Source organism: Myotis lucifugus, unplaced genomic scaffold (assembly GCF_000147115.1).
Source record: "Myotis lucifugus unplaced genomic scaffold, Myoluc2.0 scaffold_192, whole genome shotgun sequence".
NCBI lineage: Eukaryota > Metazoa > Chordata > Mammalia > Chiroptera > Vespertilionidae > Myotis > Myotis lucifugus.
The window spans coordinates 62214-80547 of record NW_005871240.1 but is presented as its reverse complement, the minus strand read 5'-3'; the positions used below and the strand labels follow the sequence as shown (position 1 = coordinate 80547).

The 18334-nt window shown below is 41.3% G+C and overlaps 1 protein-coding gene across 1 annotated transcript; it reads left to right on the top strand.

Annotated features, from left to right (window-relative positions):
- Positions 1-721: 721 nt before the first annotated feature.
- LOC106698533 (putative protein FAM47D) lies at positions 722-2323 on the top strand. The gene has a single exon (XM_023760789.1). It carries the CDS (start codon positions 722-724, stop codon positions 2321-2323), a length of 1602 nt encoding a protein of 533 aa, XP_023616557.1.
- Positions 2324-18334: the final 16011 nt, after the last annotated feature.

Below are 18334 nucleotides of genomic sequence, written 5' to 3'. Positions count from 1 at the left end.
TTCAATCAAACCTTAAAATGGACCCCAAAGAATCAAACTGTTTCCAAGCAACATAACAGTATGCAAAAAAGGCAAATACTATTTGTAAAAAGAAAATCAATGGTGAACAACACATGGGTTTTAAATAAAAACAGGATCAGTAGGAGGAACACTGATCTATCCTTTGCCCTTGGGCTTTAATATGGCACTGTTTTCCTGAATATTGTTGAAATGTTACCTTAAAAGATAATTGATCTAGATTTCTGAGGGTTTTTTTGGGTGCCACCTTAGGTTGTATACCCAATGCCTCACTCACCTCACCCATATTTGGGAAAATATCAAAACCTGAGGGCGGTGAGTACATAAGAAAAAACACGCCTCTCAGAAGCCCCCGCCTATCAATTGCTACCTATAATTTATCCAGGAGAAATGAAAGTACTTATATGAAGATCTGAACACGTGAAATATTCGTGGCCCCTTGATTTCCAAACAGCCTCAATCCAAAAGTCCATCAAAAGATGAATGGTGAGCTGAACTGTGGTGTGCCCTTACATGGGAACAGTTCTCTACCACAAGCAAGAATGCAACCTTGCGGGCCATCCCTGGACAATGCAGGCTGTGCAGGGGCGCGTGCTGACCCGCCTGGGGAAAGAATAAGAATGCTGCAGCACCTGGCAATGGTCTCCTAGCAACTGGGACAACAAACCCCTGAGGCCGCTGGGCGCCCTGGTCCAAAGGCGCCATGGCGTGCCAGCAGTGGCCCTTACCGGAGCCCCACAAGGGGTGGCTGTTAAAGTCGGACCTGAGGAAGAAGGCGCTCATAGAGTCAGGGCTGATCAAGCGGTGGCAGTCAGGGCCGAAGGTGGACAAGAAGCCGGAGCCCAGCAAGAAGTGGCTGCTAGGGCCGGGGCCCCTGGAGCCCTTGCCCCTGGGCATGAAATGTAAGCCCTGGTTCAAGGACAGGGACAGGTTGCCTTCCCGCTATCTCTCCAGGCAGAACAACAAGCTTGGGAAGTGCCCCACCTCCATGGACAGCCGGCGGTGGGTATTTGTGAAGGAGGGACTGGACGACTTCAGAACGGGCTGTCCATCTCCTGAAGATATGATCACTCGTGGCCCTCGGGAGGGCTTTCTCCCCATGGTTGCTCATAGAATTCCCCGCCCTCCGCCCAAAAAGATTCACAGGCAGCCGCCCAAGGGAGCGGACCTGTGTTCCAAGCTCTCGCCAGCCCAGCGAGCACGGAAGGCCTTTGTAGAGAACATTGAAGCCAGCCTGACCAAGCATCCCTTGGCGAACTGCCCGAATCTGGAGGAAGCTCTCCCTCCAGACCTCATGCTCAAGGTCCTGGAAGTGGTAGATCCTGACAGGGAGCTGGAGGACACGTGGGCGTATTGTGAGGGCACCAAGGAAAGAAAGAAGACCCCCACACACCTGTGTGAAGAACATCCTGAGGAGGTCAACCTGGAACCTCTCCAGGCAGTGAAGCTAGAACCTCCCGAGGCACTGAACCTGGAGCCTCCCCAGGCAGTGAACCTAGAACCTCCCGAGGCAGTCCACCCCGAATCTCCCTGGAAGCTCAACCTGGAACCTCCTGAGGAGGTCAACCTGGAACCTGAAGACCAAGCCCACGTGGAAACGGCCAAGGAGAGTCTTCAGTCATATTTATTCAGTTTGTTTCCTGAGGAAGGGACAAATGCAGCATGCACAACGGATATCCCCAAAGTTCCTGGGCTCCAAAAAGCAAGAAGAAGAATTCGTGAATTCTTCAGATGGATCAATGATAATTTTGGAGACATAGGCATTGATGAAGAGGACATCATGAAACAGTTTGAAATTGACTTAGAGGTCCCACTCACCCATAATACAGTCAAAATTAAGAAAATAAGCCAGCTTCCTTTGAATATAAAGCCCTGCAAACAACTAGATGACATACAGCAGAGAAAATTCTCCCTGCAGGAAGGTAACTGGGAAAGGAAACTCCGAAAACAACAAGACCCTTATAAACCTAAACGGGAGAAGATAAGGTATGGAGCATGGTACCTGGACCCCAAATGCTGGAAAAAGGTGGTCAGTGACCAGCCTTTGCCTGACCCTAAAGTCGTCCCTGACAAGGAACATTGGACCTATGGAAAGCATCTTGAACCAGACATTATTGATGAACTTTATGGACCAATTGCCTTCAAAGATTTCATTGTAAGCAAGGGCTACAGGATGCCAGGTGTGATTGAGAAGATGTTTATGAGGAAGGGATGGACATATGAGTCTGTGGAGACTCCTATACACCGAGTAATGAAACTCCTCTCCAAACCCAAAGAGGAGGACTCAGGGAATGAAGAGGATTAGACAATTTTCTATTTACTACTCACTTGGCTAGTGTGTCTCTCTCATTTTAACATGAGTCAGAATTCACCATGAGTGCCTCACTGTGTATGGACAATTTGATTCCACAACATCTGTAAATTTAATACCTATTGCTAATAAAACTTTCTGAATGAGCTTCTGCTTGGGTTCATCATTATGTTATGTATTTTACCAATTATGAAGTCAATATTTACATATACTCCTCTTTGTTTTTATTGCATTAGGAGTATTATATTTTTATTTCAATTATTCATTAAAAATAACCATAAATAAACGAATTACTTACAAAGGATCATGTTGTCCAGCGGATATGGCTCAGTGTTTCAGCATTGACCCATAAACCAGGAGGTCATGGTTTGATTCCAGGTCAGGGCATATGCCTGGAATGCAGGCTTGATCCTCAGTGGGGGTGTATGCAGGATACAGCTGATCAATGATTCTCTTTCAACATTGATATTTCTCTCTCTTCCTCTCCTTCTGAAAATCAGTAAAAATTTATTTATAAAAAATTATGCCAGCTACTGCATGGGATGAATCACAAAATAATTGTGCAGAATGAAATAACTGTATTGCTCCAATAATATTCAATTTATAATGCATTATGACAATTATTTTGTTAAGCACAACTTGTAACCTGTAGACAAAGTAACTTTCTGTATTGTTTTTGAATTGTCCATGGCTACCTTTGCACTACAACATGAGAATTTAGGAATTGTCACAGAAATCATATGGCCTGCAAGCCTAAAATATTTCCTATCTGAATTTTTACTTTAAAATGTACTGTCCCTCTGATCTAGAAGAAAAATATATTCATACGTATATTAAATCAATGATGCCACTCTTTAGCTGAAGGAAAAATGATGCACACTCATCTATGGAATAGAATAAATAAAATATATTTATAAAATTAACTACAGTGGGGCCTTGACTTACGAGTGTCCTGTCTAATGAGTTTTTCGAGATAAGAGCCGTCTCTCAGCTGGTTTTTTGCTTTGAGTTGCGAGCTAAAATTCCAGTTATGAGCCAGCTTCAGATACCCCACCGCTAGTTGGCACAGCGAACGTCACAGTGAACGCCACAACATTAGCCCAGCATCATGTGTCTCACTCGTTCACTTTTTGATTTGACATATGAGTAATTTGAGTTACGAGCTTTGTCACGGAACGAATTAAACTCGTAAGTCAAGGCCCCACTGTAGTTAGACCTTTTTGAACCCTTTTCAAATCTGCCTATTAATTTTAATATTCTTAGGGTCAAAAATTCCTGAGGCAAATCATCATATCTTATAGTCCCTGTTTCTTGTAATGTCTTTCCATGTGATGACTTGTCCTACAGATATTTCCCATGATTCCAATAATGTGGATGTTACATGTGAGGTAAGGCAGCCTGAACATGATAAAGACAGACTAACTTTCTTCCCAACTCAAATGGCTAATTAATTCAATGGGCTGTCCACAAAGGTGGGTTGGCCAGGAAACATGGTTTATATGTCATATATATATATTCCACCCCTACACCCACCCCCCATGGGACCAAATGAAATTTATTTAGGGCATTGTGCTCAGGAGTGGACCCTGCACTTCATGGAGGGATTTCTTGGGATATTCTTCTGCTTTCCCAGACTACACAGGGCACAAGACTGAAGGTTTCCCTTGGTGCCTGGGGCTGCTGCTTGCTCTTTACAGCCCAGGACACCAGCAGGGCACTGCTTTTTGCAGGCTTCTGAGACAATCAAGTGTCAGGACAAAGGTTTCTACAAAGAACACAGATTCCCCTCAGTCGCCACAGGGTGGGGGCACAGTGCCTGTGCTCAGGGCCAGTCCCTGGAAGCAGCATGGGGAGGCCTGGTCCAGGGTCAGGTCTTCCACAGGTACTTCTAGTCATCTGTCATCTGGATGAGCAAGAGCACATTAAACATGTCCTGCAGCCACTTTGTGAAAATGAATGGGATGTAGTGGCCTAAATGCATGGCTTCAGAAGAGGGGCCCCTGCCCATATACAGGCCAAACACCTTCTTGTTTTTATAGGCATTGAAGACTTGGTTCATGTCTCTGTGTGAGAAGAAGGTGCATCTGTGCAGGAAGCGGTGTGGTCTCTGGCCCCTGGCTCTCTCTCTTCTGTTTATCAGCTCTTGGTCAATGTTACTGCTTCCAAACAGAACAATGAGCTTGTCATAGTCACTGCCTTTTGCACTGTTCCTCTACAGTTCAGGGGTCCACAAAATCCACTTCAGCTTCCATGGCACCTGGGCCACTAACCCAGGTGCAAGGTTCTCTGGAAGGCAGTCCGCTTTTTAGTTTTCCCCTGTGGCCACGTTGTAGCTCATTTTTAGCAATAACAGCCTCTTCACTGCAGAATCAATTTCATCCTGGGCTGCGGGGGGCACTGAAGAGGTGGCCAGTGGAGTAGCTGAGATCTCTGTGCAGCTGGGCTCTTCTTTTATAGTCTTCCCCCTCTTACTGTTTCTTTCTTAAGCCCCTTTCTTCTCTTTCCTTCTTGTTCACCCCACCCTGCAGCTATTTGCAATAAGGATTTCTTAGAAATCAACCAGTTTCTCACAAACACTTGCGCCTCTTGACCAATTCCTCATGGGACAGTCCAATCAGGAGTTGGCTGTGAGTGTGTGTGTGTGGGTGTGAAGACCAATGAAAACCACTTTAAACCCAAACTATTAGCTGGTCATTGCATCATTAGCTGTTCATTAATGTGGGGTGCCACACTGCATGCTGGCCTCCATTTAACCTCCCCACTCACTTCCCATCTCACCTCTTCAGCCTCAGTATGAGAACTGAGTTTACATTTGTCCTGATGGGAAGAAAGGCAGACTCTAAGTGCCCTGCGGCTATTGTGCACTAAAGCAAAGTTGTGAAAGTTCAGTTCTGGGGTCACAGGGACCTGAATTTCCAAATACAGCCCTGGCTTTTTAAAAAAATATATTTTTATTGATTTCAGAGAAGAAGGGAGATGGAGTGAGATAAAAACTTCAATGATGAGAATCACTGATCATGTGCCTACTGCACACCCCCTACTAGGGATTGAGCCCATAACCTGGGCATGTGCCCTTGACCAGAATCAAACTTGGGACCCTTAAATCTGCAGGCCAATGCTCAATACACTAAGTCAATCTGGTAAGAGCTGGCTTTTTTCTTTTCTTTTTATTGCTGAAAGTATTATATATGTCCTTTTTTTAACCCTAGTGCCCTCTCCCAGCCCCTTACCCCCAAAGCCTTCACCACCCCATTGTCTGTGTCCATGGATTATGCATATATGCACATGAATTCATTGGTTGACTTCTTCCCCCCACCACCCTCTCCTGCTTTCCCTCTGAGGGTTGCCAGTGTGTTCCATGTCTCTATGTCTCTAGGTCTATTTTTTCATCACTTTATGTTCTTAGTTATATTTCACATATGAGTGAGATCATATGATATTGATCTTTCTCTCACTGGCTTATTTCACTTAGCATATGGTGCTCTAGATCCACCCATGCTGTTGCAAATGGTCAGAGTTCTTTCTTTTTTTCAGCTGCATAGTATTCCATTGAATAGTTGCACCACCGTTTTTTAATCCATTCATCTGCTGATGGGCACTTAGGCTGTTTCCAAATCTTAGCTATTGTAAATTGTGCTGCTATGAACATAGGGGTGCATATATTCTTTCTGATTGGTGTTTCTGATTTCTTGGGATATAGTCCTAGAAGTGGGGTCACTGGGTCAAATGGGAGCTCCATTTTTAATTTTTTGATGAAACTCCATAATGTTTTCCACAGTAGCTGCACCAGTCTGCATTCCCACTAGCAGTGCACCAGGGTTCCCTTTTTTCCACATCTTCAACAACATTTGTCACTTGTTGATTTATTGATGAATGCCATTCTAACAGGTGTGAGGTGGCACATCACTATCCTTTTTATTTGCACCTCTTGAATAATCAGTGACTTTGAGCACTTTTTCATATGCCATTTGGCTTTCTGTATGTCCATTTTGTAGAAGTCTCTATTTAGATACTTGGCCCATTTTTATTGGACTGTTTATCTTCCTTTTGTTAAGATGTATGAGTTCCCTATAGATTTTGGAGGTTAACTCTTTTTCAGATGTAGTGTTGTCAAATATGTTTTCCCATGGAGTGGGCACTATTTTTATTTTATTGATGGTTTCATTTGCTGTGCAGAAGCTTTTCATTTGGATGTAGTCCCATTTATTTTCTCCTTAATTTCCATTGTCCTAGGAGAAGTATCCATAAATATATTGCTACAAGAAATTTCTGAGATTTTGCTGCCTGTGGATTCTTCTAGGATTTATATGGTTTCCCTTCTTACATTTAAGTCCTTCATACATTTTGAGTTTATTTTTGTGCATGGTGTAACTTGGTGTTCTAGATTCATTTTTTGTATGTTTCTGTCCAATTTTCCCAACACCATTTATTTAAGAGACTATCTTGACTCCATTGTGTGCTCTTGCCTCCCTTGTCATATATTGAACATAATGACTTGTGTCGATTTCCGGGTTCTCTGTTCTGTTTCATTGGTGTATATGTCTGTTCTTGGTATTTTAATGGGTGTAATCTGTAGACAGCCTGGGTACTATGAACATTGTAATGATGTTGATTCTACCAATCCATGCACACGGTATATTCTTCCACTTGTTTGTATCTTCCTCTATCTCTATTTTCAATGTCTTGTAGATTTTCTAGTTCAGGTTTTCTACTCCTTGGTTAAGTTTATTCATAAGTATCTAATTTTTTTTGCAGTGGTAAATGGGGTTGTTTGTTTGGTTTCCCTTTCTGAGAGTCCATTACTGGTGTATAAAAATGCCATAGATTTCTGGTTAATTTTATATCCTGCTACTTTGCCAAATTCATTTGTTAAATCTGGTAGTTTTCTGATGGAGTCTTAGGGTTTTTTTGTATAGTATCATGTTATCAGGGAATAGTGACAGTTTTACATCCTCCTTTCCAATTTGAATGCCTTTCATTTCTTCTTGTAGTCTGATTGCAACAGCTAGTACTTCTAGTACTATGTAGAACAGAAGTGGTGAAAGTGGGCATCCCGGTCTTGTTCTTGTCCCTATTTGAAATGGTTTACGCTTTTGTCCATTGAGTATGATTCTGCCTGTAGGTTTGTCATAGAAGGCTTTTATTTTTTTTATTTATTTATTTTTTTAAATATATTTTATTGATTTTTTACAGAGAGGAAGGGAGAGAGATAGAGAGCTAGAAACATCGATGAGAGAGAAACATCGATCAGCTGCCTCCTGCACACTCCCCACTGGGGATGTGCCCGCAACCCAGGTACATGCCCTTGACTGGAATCGAACCTGGGACCCTTCAGTCCGCAGGCCGACGCTCTATCCACCAAGCCAAACCGGTTTCGGCAGAAGGCTTTTATTATGTTGAGGTATGATCCCTCTACTCCCACTTTGTTGAGAGTTTTTAGCAAAAAAGGGATTTTGTCCCATTGGATTTTGTCAAATGCTTTCTCTGCATCTATTCATATGATCATGTGGTTTTTATCTTTCAGCTTGTTTATGTGATGTATCACATTTATTGATTTGTAGATATTGTACTGGCCTTGCATCCCTGGAATAAATACCAATTGGTTATGGTGTATGATATTTCTAATGTATTGCTGGATCCGATTTTCTAGAATTTTGTTGAGGATTTTAGCCACTATGTTCATCAGGGATATTGTCCTGTAATCTTCTTTCTTTCGACTGTCTTTATCTGGTTTTTGGAATAGGGTAATGCTAGCCTCAAAGAAAGAGCTTAGAAGTGTTCATTTTTTTCTGAATTTTTTAGAATAGTTTGAGGAGAATAGGTGTTAATTCTTTCAAGTTTAGTAAAACTTCTTTGTGAAGCCATCTCATCCAGAGAGTTTGTTTGCTGGGAATTTTTTTTTATGACTTATTCGAATTCATCATAGTTATTCGTCTATTCAGGTTTTCTGATTAATTTTTCCATTGCTGTCAATAGGGTATTAAAGTCTCCTACTGTGATTGTGTTGCTGTTGATCTCTCCTTTGATATCTTCCAGAAGTTTTGTTTATGTATTTGGATGCTCCTGTATTGGGTAAACATATGTTTACCAGAGTTAAATCCTTTTGTTGTATCAATCTCCTTAGTATTATGAAGTGGCCTTCCTTACCTCTTGTTATGACCTTCGTTTTGAGGTGTATATTTCTCATATATAAGTATTGGTACCACAGGTTATTTTGTTTTTGTTTGTTTTTTCATTTCTATTTGCCTGAAAAATATTTTTTTCATTTCTTCATGTTCAGTCTGTGTGAGTCCATTGTTCTGAAGTGGGTCTGTTTTAGGTAGTATATATATAAGTAATTATTTCTTATCCATTCAGCTACCCTATGTTTTTTACTTGGAGCATTTAATGCATTTAAGTTTAAGGTTATTATTGATAGGTCCTTATTTGTTGCCATCTTTATTCTTTGAGCCTGTTTTCTTTCTCTTTCTCCCTTTCTATTTCTTCTCTACAACAGCCCCTTTAGCATGTCTTGCATTGCTGTCTTGGTGGTAATACACCCCCTTAGTTGTTGTTTTTGTTTGTTTGTTTGTTTGGGATTTTGTTTGTCTGTCTGTCTGTTTTGTTTTGTTTTTTTGTCTGTGAATCTCCAAATTTCATTTTTAATTTTGAATGATAGCATTGCTGGTTAGAGCATTATTCGAATCAGTCCCTTGCTTTGCATCACTTTACAAACTTCATTCTATTCCCTTCTGGCCTGGCGTGTTTCTGTTGAGAAATCAGTTAATAGTCTAATGGGAGATTCTTTTACGTGACTTTGTCTCTCTCTTGCAGCCGTTAAGATTCTTTGTCTTTTACATTTGCCAATTTAATTACAACCTGTCTTGGTTTGGGTCTTTTTGGGTTCTTCTTGCTTGGGACTCTGTGCTTCTTGGCTTTGTGTGACTTGTTTCCTTCCCCAAGTCTGGAAAGTTTTCTGTCATTGTTTCTTCAAAAAATGTTTCTATTCCTTGCTCAGCTACTCTTCTTCTGCCACAGCTATTATGCACATGCTCTATTGTTTCCAGTTGTCCCAAAATTCCCTAGACTCTCCTCCTGTTTTTAATTTATTTTTTTCCAGTGGCTGCTCGGATTGGGCATCTATTTATTTACTCATTGTTTTATTGCTTAAAATATTACAAAGAGTATTACATATTTCTCATTTTTCCCACCCTTAACAGTGCCCCGGACTCCCCTAGCCCCTGGTGTCTTACGTCCATTGGTTATGCTTATATGCATGCATACAAGTCATTCGGTTGATCTCTCCCCCCCCCTCCCGCCCCTCAACCCTCCCTGGCTTTCCCGCTGTAGTTTGACAGTCTGTTCAGGGCAGCTCTGCCTCTGTATCTATTTTTGTTCATAAGTTTATAATGGTCTTTATTATCCATGAGTGAGTGAGATCATATGGTGTTGTTCCTTCACTGACTGACTTATTTCACTTAGCAAAATGCTCTCCAGTTCCATCCATGCCCTTGCAAATGGTAAGAATTCCTTCTTTTTTTACAGCAGCATAGTATTCCATCGTGTAGATGTACCACAGTTTTCTAATCCATTCATCTACTGATGGGCACTTAGGCTGTGTCCAGATGTTAGCTATGGTGAATTGTGCTGCTATGAACGTATGGGTGCATATATCCTTTCTGATTGGTGTTTCTGTTTTCTTGGGATATATTCCTAGAAGTGAGATCACAGGGTCAAATGGGAGTTCCATTTTTAGTTTTTTGAGGAAACTCCATACTGTCTTCCATAGTGGCTGCACCAGTCTGCATTCCCACCAGCAGTGCACAAGTGTTCCTTTTTCTCCACGTCCTCTCCAGCACTTGTCATTTGTTGATTTGTTGATGATAGCTAGCCTGACAGGTGTGAGATGGTACCTCATTGTTGTTTTGATTTACATCTCTCCGATGATTAGTGACTTTGAGCAAGTTTTCATATGTCTCTTGGCTTTCTGAATGTCCTCTTTTGAAAGGTGTCTATTTAGGTCCTTTGCCCATTTTTTGATTGGATTGTTTATCTTCCTTTTGTTAAGTTGTATGAGTTCCCTATAAATTTTGGAGATTAGCCCCTTATCAGATAGAACATTGGCAAATATGTTTTCCCATGCAGTGGGCTTTCTTGTTGTTTTGTTGATGGTTTCTTTTGTTGTGCAGAAGCTTTTAATTTTGATGTAGTACCATTTGTTTATTTTCTCTTTAGTTTCCAATGCCCTTGGAGCTGTATTGGTGAAGAAATTGCTTTGGCATATGTCTGAGATTTTGTTGCCTTTGGATTCTTCTAGTATTTTTATGGTTTCCCGTTGTACATTTCAGTCCTTTATCCATTTTGAGTTTATTTCTGTGTTTGTTGTAAGTTGGTGGTCTAGTTTCATTTTCTTGCAGATATCCTTCCAATTTTCCTAACACCATTTATTGAAGAGACTATCTTGACTCCATTGTACGTTCTTGTCTTCTTTGTCAAATATTAATTGAGCATATTGGTTCAGGCTGATTTTTGTGCTCTCTAGTTTATTCCATTGATCTGTATGTCTGTTCTTGTGCCAATACCAGGCAGTTTTGAGAACAGTGGCTTTGTAATACAGCTTGATATCTGGTATTGAGATCCCACCTACTTTGTTCTTTCTCAGGATCGCTGCAGCTATTCGGGGTCTTTTTTTATTCCAGATGAATTTTTAGAGAGTTCGTTCTAGGCCTGTGAAATATGGTTTTGGTATTTTAATGGGAAGTGCGTTGAATTTATAGATTGCTTTGGGTAGTATGGACATTTTAATGATGTTGATTCTACCAATCCATGAACATGGTATGATCTTCCATCTGTTTTTGTCTTCCTCTATCTCTTTTTTCAACGTCCTGTAGTTTTCTGAGTAGAGGTCTTTTACCTCTTTAGTCAAGTTTATTCCTGGGTATCTCAATTTTTTTGGTGTGATGGTAAACGGGATTGCTTTTTTAGTCTCTCTTTCTGTAAGTTCACTATTGGTGTATAGAAATTCCATAGATTTCTTGGCGTTAATTTTGTATCCTGCTACATTGCCAAATTCATGTATTAAGTCTAGTAGTTTTTTGATGGAGTCTTTAGGGTTTTTTATGTATGATATCATGTCATCTGCAAATAAGGACAGTTTTACTTCTTCTTTTCCAATTTGGATGCCTTTTATTTCTTCTTCTTGTCTAATCGCAATGGCTAATACTTCCAGTACTCTATTGAACAAGAGTGGTGAGAGTGGGCATCCCTGTCTTGTTCCTGTTCTTAGGGGAAATGGTGTTAGTTTTTGTCCATTGAGTATGATGTTGGCTGTTGGTTTGTCATATATGGCTTTTATTATGTTGAGGTATGATCCTTCTATTCCCACCTTGCTTAGAGTTTTTAATCAAAAATGGGTGTTGGATTTTGTCAAATGCTTTTCCTGCATCAATTGATATGACTATGTGTTTTTATTCTTTCAATTTGTTTATATGATGTATCACATTTATTTATTTTTGGATATTGTACCATCCTTGCATCCCTGGGATAAATCCTATTTGGTCATGGTGTATGATCTTTCTGATGTACTGCTGGATCCGATTTTCTAGGATTTTGTTGAGGATTTTGGCATCTATGTTCATGATGGATATTGGCCTGGAATTTTCTTTCATTGTGTTGCCTTTACCTATTTTTGGTATTAGGGTGATGCTGGCTTCATAGAATGAGCTTGGAAGTGTTCCTTCCTCTGGATTTTTTGTAGTAGTCTGAGGAGGATAGGTTTTAGTTCTTCCTTGAATGTTTGGTAAAACTCCCCTGTGAAGCCGTCTGGTCCTGGGCTTCTGTTTCCTGGAAGCTTTTTGATGACTGCTTCAATTTCTTCCATAGTTATCAGCCTGTTGAGATTTTTAGATTCTTCCTAATTGAGTTTTGGAATGTTGTATTTTTCTAGGAATATGTCCATTTCCTCCAGGTTGTCTAATTTGTAGGAGTAGAGTTGTCCATAGTATTTTTTAAACAATCATTTGTATTTCTGTGGGGTCTGTTGTTCTGTCGCCTCTATCATTTCTGATTTTGTTTATTTGGGTCCTCTCTCTTTGCTTCTTGGTGAGCCTGGCTAGAGGTTCATCAATCTTGTTTATCCTTTCAAAGAACCAGCTCTTGGTTTCATTGATTTTCTGTATTGTCTTTTTGGTCACTATGCCATTTATTTCTGCTCTAATCTTTATTATCTCCTTCCTTCTGCTCACTCTCTTATTTTCTTGTTGCTCTCTTTCTAATTCTTTGAGTTGTAGAGTTAGATGATTTACTACCATTTTTTCTTGTTTTTTGAGATAGGCCTGTAGAGCTATAAACTTCCCTCTCAGGACTGCTTTCATTGTGTCCCATAGGTTTTGGATTGTTGTGTTTTCATCGTCATTAGTTTCCAGGATGTTTTTAATTTCTTCTTTGATCTCATTTGTAACCCAATCAATATTTAATAACATGCTATTCAGCTTCCAAGTGTTTGAGTATTTTGGGTTGTTTTTATTGTAGTTTATTTCTAATATTATGCCATTGTGGTCTGAGAAGATGCTTGGTATGATTTCATTCTTCTTGAATTTGTGGAGACTTTGTTTGTGACCCAATATATGGTCTATTTTTGAATATGTCCCATGAGCCCTTGAGAAAGCCCTTTTGTGTATATTCCGTGGCTTTGGGGTGAAGTGTTCTAAAGATGTCAATTAAGTCCATGTGATATAGTGAGTCATTTAGGATTGCTGTTTCTTTGCTGATTTTTTGTCTAGAGGATTTATCCAGTGATGTAAGTGGTGTATTACAGTCCCCTACTATGATTGTATTGTTGTCGGTCTCTCCTTTGATATCTTCCAGGAGTTTTTTTTATGTATTTGGGTGCTCCTGCATTGGGTGCATATATGTTTATCAGGGTTATATCTTCTTGTTGTATTGATCCCTTTAGTATTATGAAGTGGCCTTCCTTATCTCTTGTTATGGCCTTCACTTTGAGGTGTATTTTGTCTGATATAAGTTATTGCTACCACAGCTTTCTTTTCATTTCCATTTGCCTGAAAGATATTTTTCCATCCCTTCACTTTCAGTCTGTGTGAGTCCCTTCTAATGAGGTGGGTCTCTTGTAGACAGAAAATGTATGGGTCATGTTTTTTTATCCATTCAGCCACTCGATGACTTTTGGTTGGAGCATTTAGCCCGTTTATGTTTAAAGTTATTATTGAAAGGTACTTGTTTGTAGCCATTTCTTTTTTGTGTGTGGCTGTTTTCTTTCTGAGCTTTTTATTTCTTTTTTTACACCAGTCCCTTTAGCATTTCTTGCATTGCTGGCTTGGGGGTGATAAACTCCCTTAGACTTTTTTTGTATGTGAAGCTTCTTATTTTCCCTGCAATTTTGAATGATAGCCTTGCTGGATAGAGTATTCTTGGATTCAGTCCTTTGCTTTGCATCACTTTGTAAATTTCTGTCCATTCTTTTCTGGCCTGATGTGTTTCTGTTGAGAAATCATTTGATAATCTAATGGGAGATCCCTTAAATGTAACTTTCCGTCTCTCTCTTGCAGCCTTTAAGATTCTCTCTTTGTCCTGAACATTTGCCATGGTAATTATGATGTGTCTTGGTGTGGGTCTTTTCGGGTTCACCTTGTTTTGGACTCTCTGTGCTTGTGTGATTTTTTTTCTTCCCCACCTCTGGGAAATTTTCTGACATTATTTCTTCAAATAGGTTTTCTAACCCTTGTTCTTCTTTCTGTTGTTCTTGCACCCCTATCATTCGTATGTTGTTTCGTTTCATGTTGTCCCATAGCTCCCTTAGGCTCTCCACCTATCTTTTAATTTTTTTCTCCAATTGCTATTCAGTTTGGGTGTGTTTTGTTTCCCTGTCTTCTAATTCGCTAATTCTGTCCTCCGCTTCTCCTAGTCTACTGTTGAAACTTTCAATGGTGTTTTTTATTGCAGCTATATCACTCTTCATTTATTCTTGGTTCTTACATAATTTATTGATTTTTTTCATCTGTTTCTTCTTTCTTCTTGCATAAGTTGTTGATTGTTTCCTCCATCTGGTTTATGCACTCTAGGACCCTTAATCTGAATTCTTTTTCTGTCATGTTGCATGCCTCTGTTTCACTTAGCTGCTTTTCTGGTGATTCACACCTTTTCTTTCCTTTGGGGGTTTCTTTGTCTACCCATGTTTGATCGTACCACCATATCTATATGTTGTGTCGTTCAGTGGCTGCTCCTTGGGTGGCAGTGGCTCCTTGGGCGGTTGTGGTAGCAGCTGCTCCTCAGTTGGTAGCAGCTCCTCTGGGGGTGCTGTTCACAGTTGTGGTGGCTCCTGTGGCTGGTGGGGGGAGGCTTCACACACAGCTGCTGTTCCTCAGACAGAGGGTGTGGTGATCAGAAGGCTGCTGTTCAGTGGATCTGGGCATCTATTTATACTCTGTCTTCTAATTCGCTGATTCGGTCCTCACCTTCTTCTAGTCTACTCTTGAAGCCTTCCATTGTGTTCTTTATGGCAACTATGTCATTCTTCATTTACTTTTTTGTAAAAGTCATTTGATTTTATTTAACTTAAATTCTTTATTGTTTAAAGTATTTCATATGCCTCCTTTTTCCACCTCTTCCTCTCCCCTCCCATACCCACTCACCAGTACATGCCCTCACCTCCCCTTCCAGTTGGTGTCTATTTGTTATGCTTATATGCATGCATTCAAGTCCTTTGGTTGATCTCTTATCCCTTCAACCCCCGCCTTCCCCTCATAGGTTCAACAGTCTGTTTGAGGCTTCTATGACTCTGTTTCTAGCTTTGTTCATCAGTTCATGTTGTTCATTATATTCCAAAAATGAGTGACATCATGTGATATTTATCTTTCTCCGACTGAATTATTTCACTTAGCATAATGCTCTCTAATTCCATCCATGCTGTTGCAAATGATAAGAATTCCTTCTTTTTTACAGTGGCGTAGAATTCTATTGTGTAGGTGGACTACAGTTTTCTAATTCACTCATTTGCTAATGGGCAGTTAGACTGTTTCCAAACCTTAGCTATTGTAAATTGTGCTGCTATAGACATAGGGATATATATATATATATATATATATATATATATATATATATATATATCCTTTCTGGTTGGTTTTTCTGGTTTCTTGGAATATAGTCCTAGAAGTGGGATTACTGGATCAAGTGGGAGTTCCATTTTTAATTTTTTGAGGAAACGCTATACTGTCTTCCACAGTGGCTATACCAATCTGCATTTTCACAAGCAGTGCAAGAGGTTTCCTTTTTCTCTGCATCCTCTCCAGCGCTTGTTGTTTGTTGATGATAGCCAGTCTGACAGGTGTGAGGTGGTACCTCATTGTTGTTTTGATTTGCATCTCTCAGATGATTCGTGATTTTGAGCATGTTTTCATATGTCTCCCTGGCCTTCTGTATGTCTGACTTTGAAAAGTGTCTATTTAGATCCTTTTCCCATTTTTTGATTGGATTGTTTATCTTCCTTTTGTTAAGTTGCAGGAGTTACTTATAAATATTGGATATTAAATCCCTATTGGTGATAACATTGGCAAATATGTTCTCTCATGCAGTGGGCTTTCTTGTTGTTTTTTTATGGTTTCTTTTGCTGTGCATAAGCTTTTTATTTTGATGTAGTCCTATTTGTTTATTTTCTCCTTAACCTGCTTGCTCTAGGAGTTGTGTCAGTAATGATATTGCTACAACAAATGTCTGTTATTTACATGCCTATGGCTTCTTCTAAGATGTTTATCTTTTCCCATATGATGTTTAAGTCCTTAGGACATTTTGAGTTTCCTCAGGGCCCTTGATGGAAGGAGGGAGGAGGGATTCCATATGACCCTGATGGAGGGAGGAGGGATTCCATAGGCTCCTGGATGGATGGATGGACGCAGGAGGTATTCCGTGGGACCCTGGATGGAGAGGGGAGGGATTCCATAGGACACTGGAAGGAGGAGGAGGGATTCCATAGGACCCTGGATGGAAGGAGGGAGGAGGGGTTCCATAGAACCCTGATGGAGGAGGAGGTATTCCATGGGACCCTGGATGGAGAAGGAGGGATTCCATAGGACCCTGGATGGAGAAGGAGGTATTCCGTGGGACCCTGGATGGAAGGAAGGAGGAGGGATTTCATGGGCCCCTGGATGGAGAGAGGAGTTATTCCGTGGGAACCTGGGTGGAGAGAGGGAGGAGGGATTCCATAGGACCCTGTATGAAGGAGGAGAGATTCCATAGGAGCCTGGATGAGGAAGGAGGAGGGATTCCATAGGACCCTGATGGAGGGAGGTATTCCATGGAACTCTGGATGCAGAGAGAAGGTATTCTTTGGGACCCTGGATGGAGGGAGGGAGAAGGGATTCAATAAGACCTTGATGGAGGGAGGAGCTTTTCCATTGGACCCTGGATGGAGGGAGGGTGGAGGGATTCCATATCACCCTGATGGAGGGAGGAGGTATTCTGTGGGACCCTGAATGGAAAGAGTAGTTATTCATTGGTTTCCTGGGTGGAGGGAGGAAGTATTCTTTGGAGCCCTGGATGTAGGGAGAAAGGAGGAATTTCATGGGACTCTGATTAGAGGCAGGAGGTATTCCATGGAACCCTGCATGGAGGGAGGAAGGATATATTCCTTGTAATGCTTGATTTAGGGAAGGAGAAAGTAATCCTTCAGATACATTAATGGAGAAAGTGAAAGTATTCCATGGAAACCTGGATGGAGGAAGTGAAGAGGTATTCCATGGAACCCTAGATGGAAAGAGGGTGAAAGATCCGTCATACCATGGATGGAGGGAGGGAGGAGGTATTTTTGGGAACCTGAATGGTGGGAGGGATGAGGTATTCCATGGATCCGTGGGTGGAGGGAGGGAAGTGGTATTCTGTGGGACCCTAAAAGGAGTGAGGAGGTATTCCATGGAACCCTGGATGGATGGAGGGAGGATGTATTCCTTGAAACTCTGAATGGATGGAAAGAAGAGGGATTCTATGGAGCCCTGGATGGAGGGAGGAGGTATTCCATTGAAGCCTAAATGGAGGGAGGGAAGAAGGGATGCTATGGAACCCTGGACAGAGAAAGAAGGTATTCTGTGGGATCTTATGGAGGGAGGGAGGTTGTATTCTATGAGACCCTGGATGGAGGGAGGGAGAAGCTATTCCATAGGACTCTGGATGTAAGCAGTAAGGTATTTGATGGAACCCTGGATGGAGAAGGTATTCCCTAGTACCCAGGATGGGGGGAATAGTTATTTTGTGCTACCCTGAAAGAATGGAGAGAGGATGTATTCATGGAACCCTTGATGGACAGAGGGAAGAGGTATTCCATGGAACCCTGAATGCAGGAAGGAGGTCTTCCATTGGACCCTGGATGGAAGTTTTATGTATTCTTTGGGACCGTGATTGACAGAGGGAAGAGGTATTCCTGGGGACCCTGTTACTAGGGAGGGAAGAAATATTCCTGGGGACCTTGAATGGAGGGAGGGAGGAGGTATTCCATGGAAACCTGGATGTTAGGGAAAAAAAGGCATTTCATAAACCTGAGTCAAGAGAGAAAGGAGTTATTCCATGGAATCCTGGACTTAGAGTGGAAGGAGGTAATCCTTGGGACCCATTAATGGAGAATGTGAAAATGCATTCCATTTGACCCTGGATGGAGGGAGGAAGGAGGTATTCCATAGACCCCGAAAGGATAGAGGGAGGTATTCCATGGAACCCTGGATGGAGGAATGGAAGAGGTATTCTGTGGGACCCTGGATCAATGGAAGGAGGAGGTGTTCCATGGAATGCTAGATGGAAGGAGGCAAGGGGTATTTTGTGGGACCCTGAATGGAGTGAAGAGGTGTTTCATGGATCCTGCATGGAAGGAGGGAGAAACATCCGTGGCACCATTGATGGAGGGAGGGAGGAGGTATTACTTGGGAATCTGAATGGAGGGAGGGATGAGGTATTCCATGGAACCATGGGTGGAGGGAAGGAAGTGGTATTCCATGGGACCCTGAATGGGGGGAAGAAGTATTTTGT